At 55.5% G+C, this 5,695-nt stretch overlaps 1 protein-coding gene across 1 annotated transcript in view; it reads right to left on the bottom strand.

Moving 5' to 3' along the window:
* CDC42EP1 (CDC42 effector protein (Rho GTPase binding) 1) overlaps positions 1 to 5,695 on the bottom strand; it is a 7,995-nt gene that overhangs the window by 974 nt on the left and 1,326 nt on the right. The window contains exons 2-3 of the mRNA XM_010845074.1: positions 1,696 to 2,460; positions 5 to 368 (exon numbers count right to left, since the gene is read on the bottom strand). Coding sequence (XP_010843376.1) covers positions 5 to 368; positions 1,696 to 2,158 — 827 coding nt within the window. The 5' untranslated portion in view covers positions 2,159 to 2,460. The remainder of the gene's footprint in view (positions 1 to 4; positions 369 to 1,695; positions 2,461 to 5,695) is intronic.

Below are 5,695 nucleotides of genomic sequence, written 5' to 3'. Positions count from 1 at the left end.
GGTTGGGCCCTCTCCCACCGCGCTGGCCCTCGCCTCGGCCACTGGGCCCAACCTGGTGGTTACCCCATTGGGGCAGCGTCCACGAAGTGAGGGGCTTGAGGCAGGGGCCGGGGGGTTTGCAACAGAGGCTGGGGGACTTGCAGCAGGAGCCGGGGCTGGGGTCTCAGCTGCAGAGCCTTCTGAGAGGCTCATGGCCCCCAGGAGCTCAGTGAGGAGAGAGGGCCCAAGGTCGAGGTCCAGGCGGAAGGACAGGAGGGAGTCAGAGCGGCGGAGCTCAGGCTCAGCGGGGAAGGAGCTATCACGGTCTCGGTCACGAGGCTTTTCTGGGCGAGGCAGGCGGGAGATGGTGCAGAACCCGGAGTCCAGGCCTAGAAGAGAAATAGGGACCAGGGTCAGAGCTGGGGGCCCTAACCAGGAATTGGGGAAGGCAGAGCCAGGACCAACACCTGCTTGCGATGTGGCCTTTAACAAGCCACCCCCCAATCTGACTGCAGCTTCCTCCATCTTTCCAATACAGTGAACCCCACAGTCTCTTGAGCAATCTTCCTGTCAACCCTGGAAATTGACATAATCCTCATTCCCATTTTGCAGATGAAGAAAGTGAGGCTCAGTTTGGGATGAGGGGAAAGGCTCGCCCAGGGCCACAAAGTCTGATGGGCTGGAGCTGAGCCCGGAGCTCAAACCTCCTGACTCTCAGGCCCAACACTGAACTTGAATGACCCCTGGTCCCCTTCCGTGAACCCAAGCACATGTACTGGTTTGTGGGCACAGGATAGAACCAGCAGCCGGTGTGACAACATAGAAATCAAGACCCAAAGGACAGGCAAATGCCCTGTAAATGCCCTCTGTCTCAGACCCTGGTTCCAGGACTACCAGGCCTGGGACATAGCGGTGGGACCGCAGACCAGTCCTCAGTGGGATTCTGAGCATCACCCCTGGACAGGGAGCACCACAGGAAGCCTCTGGTGGCGGGCAAAGCTGCAGGGCAGGGAACGGTCACCAGGTGGCAGCAGGGGCTCCAGTTCTCAAGTGAGCTGTCCAGGAGGAGCCCAGGTGACACCCACCCCACCCCATGCTGGCAGGAAGGGCTTCTGAGGGGTTTTCCAAATCTGTCAAGTTACAGGAACCTCTGTTCAAATAACAACAGAGCAACAGCTCCCGTGTCCTGAGCACCTACTGTGTGTGAGATTCTAGGCCACAATCGAATATGTGTTATCATTTCACTGAATCTTAGCAGTGACCCTAAGTGCCCATTATATAGGCCAGGACTTGACTTCACAGAGGTCAATGTGCTCACTGAGAATCAGGCAGAATCAGGATTTGAATCCAGGGCCCTGGCTCTCCACCTCTCCACTGTATTGTTCTGACACAAGGGAGCTGCTTCCATTGAAGCAGGCAAGGGATAGGGGAAGGAGGGTGGTGGGCTGGCTTAGCCGAGGGCCCAGAGAAGGGGAGGCAGCTTAGGGGCAGGCAGAACTCAACCCGCACCTCATCACCTCTCAACCTCAGTGTTTTGGGGAGTGAACTGGTTCCCGCCCTGTGACCCACCCTTGCCATTCACGATCTCAGGTTTGGGTCTGTCTTCCATGGAGACCAAACTACTGTGGGGAAGAGCTCACTTGGAAGGGTTGGCTGAACCTTCAAACCCGCTGCACCTCAGCCCCTGAAAAATGGGCAGACAGCGCAGGGCCTCACCGTAAGCAGAGTGGCCGTCCGTGGAGCTGGCAGGGCTGCGGTCAAAGCTGAGCTTGCCCACCACGAGGCTGTCGTAGGCCGCCTGGTTGAGCTGAGGCAGGGAGATGGCGTTCTTGATGATGGGGGAGATGGCCGGTGGAGCAGGCGAGGGTGCGGGCGGAGAAGCCATCCTCCGGGGCGGGGCCCCCACCCTCCGCACCAGCTGCAGCTTCTTGGCCAGGAAGCCCCGGGGCGAGCGGTGGGTGCTCCCTGAGCCGCCACCATGGTTGCTGAGGAAGGAGGTATCACCGAAGACATCCCCGCCGCGGCCCACGTGCATGGTGTGGCGGAAATCCCCAAGCGGGGGGCTGATCATGTCCGCGGTCAGCCGCTTCTTCCCCTGCGAGCTGGACACCCAGCCCACGGGTGAGAGCTTGCCCAGGTTCATGGCCGGGGCTCCTCCGGCCCCCTGGGGGCCCGGCATCGGCTCTGGCTGTTCACAGCTGCTGGTCCATGCTCACTGGGGCCTGGGGAGAGTGCTAGGCTAGGTGAAGGGTCCACTTCTCAGCTCCCTCCTTCTTGGTGGGAGGGGGTGGACGAAGGCTGCCCCTCTGTGCTAAGGTGCTGCCCCTACATGCTGAGGCTGTGGGGGGTCCATGGCTTGTCTGCCCCGAGGCCTGGCTCCCAGTCCCGTGGAAGGAGCTGCAGATGTTCTGGCCAAGGACGTAGATGGCACCAAACGTGCCTCAGACGTAGACAGTCCTTCTTCTGCCCAGGAGTGGAGACCTAAGAGAAAGAAGGTAGTGGAGGGCCTGGGGGCATCTTGGTCCAAATAATAACAGCTAAAGAGAATAAATGAGGATCATGGAGAAAATGCTGAACAGACCCGCAGAGGAGGCCACGTGGCATGATTCCTCATCCAGGAAATTTAAGAGCAGGTGAAACAGTCCCATGACAGAAGAGCCTGGCGGGCTACAGTCCATGGGGTCGGGCAGGGCTTAGCAACCAACAACAACAAAACAAAACAACAGTGATAGAAATCGGAATTGTGATTGCCTTTGAACAGATATAGACTGGGAGGGGGCACAAAAAATTCACGGAGCTGTGCTCTTCTTCAACTGTATACTGGTTAAAACCTATTAATGGTCATTATATGGTCCCCATTGATGAAGCACCTACTGAGTGCCAATGGCTTATGTTCATCACTCATTTAACCTCGAGGGAGGCACTATAGGCTTCAGAGGAGACACAGAAGCCCAAAGAAATGAAGGGATTTGCCTGAGGCTACACAGTAGGCAATGGTGAAGCAGAGCCTCCAACCCCAGAGCCCTTGAGCCCCAAGCTACACTGCCTCCTGCTGGCGGGTGGAGTTAAGTCACCTTCCTTCTTGGGTTAAACTGTCTTCCCCTCACAGAGGCTAGGAGGTGACGGCCAAAGGCTTTATGAACTGCTGTGTAACCAGCAGAACCCTTCACTTTCTGATGCTTCCTGGAAAAAGGATCCTGTGGTCAAAAGTGGTTTTTCCAGCTGCTTATTACATGTCTGAGCACACTCAAGGCTCTGAGAAGGCCCGCAGGAAGAACATTATATTTTTTTCGAACTGATGTCAAGGCCTTGTTACCAGGGAACAAGTTTTGGAAAAAGCTCAGCTGGTGCCAAAAGCTGTTCTTTGCCTACTCCCTTCTGTCCTGATCTCTTCCTCACCCTCCTCCCCCATCCCAATCTTCTCTAAGCTTCCCTTGGTTTGACATCACCCCTTCTAGTACCCTAAGAGTATACACTGGAGGACACCTATGAACCTATGCTCCCATATTTGGTTTTCCTGTGGCCCGGAGAGGCCAAGCTTCTTCAAGGTCACGTCAAGAGAACCAGTAGAGATGTCATTTCAGAGCCTCTGACTCACGTGGCTTTTAGTGGCTCGTGGAGCCCTGTCTTGTCTCTCCAGATCGCAACACACTCTAAGGGTGGGGCCTGGATTTTCCTGCCTCCCTCCCTCCAGCGCTCAGCTTGGGCTCTGCACACGGCCAAGTGCCCAATCAGTACCAGGAATTCTCTGTGATACCTTCATGCCAAAGGCTCACCCTTGCCACTGTCCGAGTGAGGGCAGGTAGAGGATTTAGTGGCCTCACAGTGTGACCTTGGGCAAGTCATTTACCTGCCCAGACCTGGAACCTGAGCTGATAAAAGTTGATATTGATTCTTAACACCTAGATCTGAGCGTCAACTTAAAAAAAAAAAATTGCTGCCACCTCCAAGCATAAAAATCTCAATACTGCCCTTCAAATGTTATTTGAAATTCAAAATAGGTTAAATAACAAGATAAAAACAAAGGAGGCAAGAAGACAAAGCTTGCTTTGTTTTCTGACTGCATTCTCTTTCCTTCCCACCATGGGATCCTCCCCCAACCCTGACTCCTCCCCCACAGCGGGGGGCGGGGGGTATCTGAATCATTCCTTTCCCTGGCACCCCCGGCACCAAGATGTCCTCGTGGAATGTTTGCCGAAGTAATGAAGTGCTCTGCAGTTGGCCAACCACTGCATGATGTCATCTGATTCTCCAACAGCCCCGAAGCTGGAGGGTTAGCCCATTTTACAGGAAGAGCCAAGGCTTGGAGAGAAGGAACTTGGCCAGGGTCATGTGGCAGGTACCTCGCATGGGCCATTTCCTTGCTCTGCTGAGGACTGAATCTGGGGACAGAGGGGAGGGAACTGGTGGGGGGGGCGGAGTGTCATTCTGAAATGTCACGAGGAGAGGTCACTATGTCCATCATGTGGCCACACCTACTTCTCCCCAGCCCCTCCTTTCTCAGCAAAAGGGGTCCTGGTCCCCACCCCACCACTGTGGCCACTTGGACTTGAGACACCAGCTTCTGCCCGAGTCTTATGATAAGCCCATGTCTCAAATGCCTCTGGGCACCTCCAGAAGCTCTCCACCCTGCCCACTGTTGTAGGGACACCCGCAGCACTGTGCAGCCGAGGACAGGACACTGCTACTGGGGACCTGTTTTCCCATGTGCAAAACAAGGCTGGTCCTCTCCCAGGAGAGTTTTAAGAGTGGAAAGCGCTGTAATTAAACCCTTGGATCCTGAAGCAGGGCTGGGTTCAAAGCCAACATTCTTACACTAATAATGTCTCTCATTCTGGAGAGACAGAAGGAGAGGCTCCAACCTTGATGTAGCCTATTTGGCCCTTGAAGCTGATCATCAGGTATCGCTGGTGATTAGGTGTGCCCCACCTGGCCCTGGAGTAAGCAGGGCTCTGGCTGTCCAGGTATGTGGCCTCTCTTTGCTCCCCAACCCAGGAATACTACCTGCTAATGCTCACAAACACCCATTTTACAGACGGAAAAAACGAGACATGAAAAGGAAACTGACTTGTCCCAGGTTGGAGAGCAAAACGAGGCGTAGCCAGGAATCTCCTCAGGATTCTACTGTTGTTAGTTGCTCAGCCTTGTCTGATTCTTTGTGGCCCCATGGACTGTAGCCCACCAGACTCCTTGGTCCATGGGATTTTCCAGGGAAGAAAAATGGAGTGAGTTGTCATTTCCTCCTCCAGGGGCTCTTCCCGACCTAGGGATCAAACCTGCATCTCCTGGGTCTCCTGCATTGCAGGTGCATTCTTTACCTGTTGAGCCATTGGGGAAGTCAGGAGTCTACCAACCTCAATAGTAAATGCCAGGAGAGTGAGTGAAGGCTCCAGGAGTGCTGAGCAGATGCCCAGCCGCTGAGCACAGAAGGGCAGGCCAGGGAGGCAGGAGACGCAGCCCTGCAGATTCAGTTTACCCTACAGATAGTCAGGCCTGGGTACTTGGTAGGAGCTTACTCAATAGCAGTGGTGACCACAAGGACAAGGTTTGGGGCCGGAAGTAGGGACCTCGCGGTTAGGAGAGGCCAACAGGGGCCGCTGTGGAAGTGCATGTGGTTGGAGGAGGCCAAGGGCCCTCTGATGGCTGTGGGGGAGGGGGCAGAGGCAGGGGTGAGAGGCGGGTGGGGGTGGCGGAACCCTAGGGCTCACCTGGGAGT

This window comes from Bison bison, unplaced genomic scaffold (genome assembly GCF_000754665.1).
Source record: "Bison bison bison isolate TAMUID 2011002044 unplaced genomic scaffold, Bison_UMD1.0 scf7180017864213, whole genome shotgun sequence".
Classification (NCBI taxonomy): domain Eukaryota; kingdom Metazoa; phylum Chordata; class Mammalia; order Artiodactyla; family Bovidae; genus Bison; species Bison bison.
Note: the sequence above shows the minus strand (reverse complement) of the source record. Positions and strands in the feature narration are given on the sequence as shown.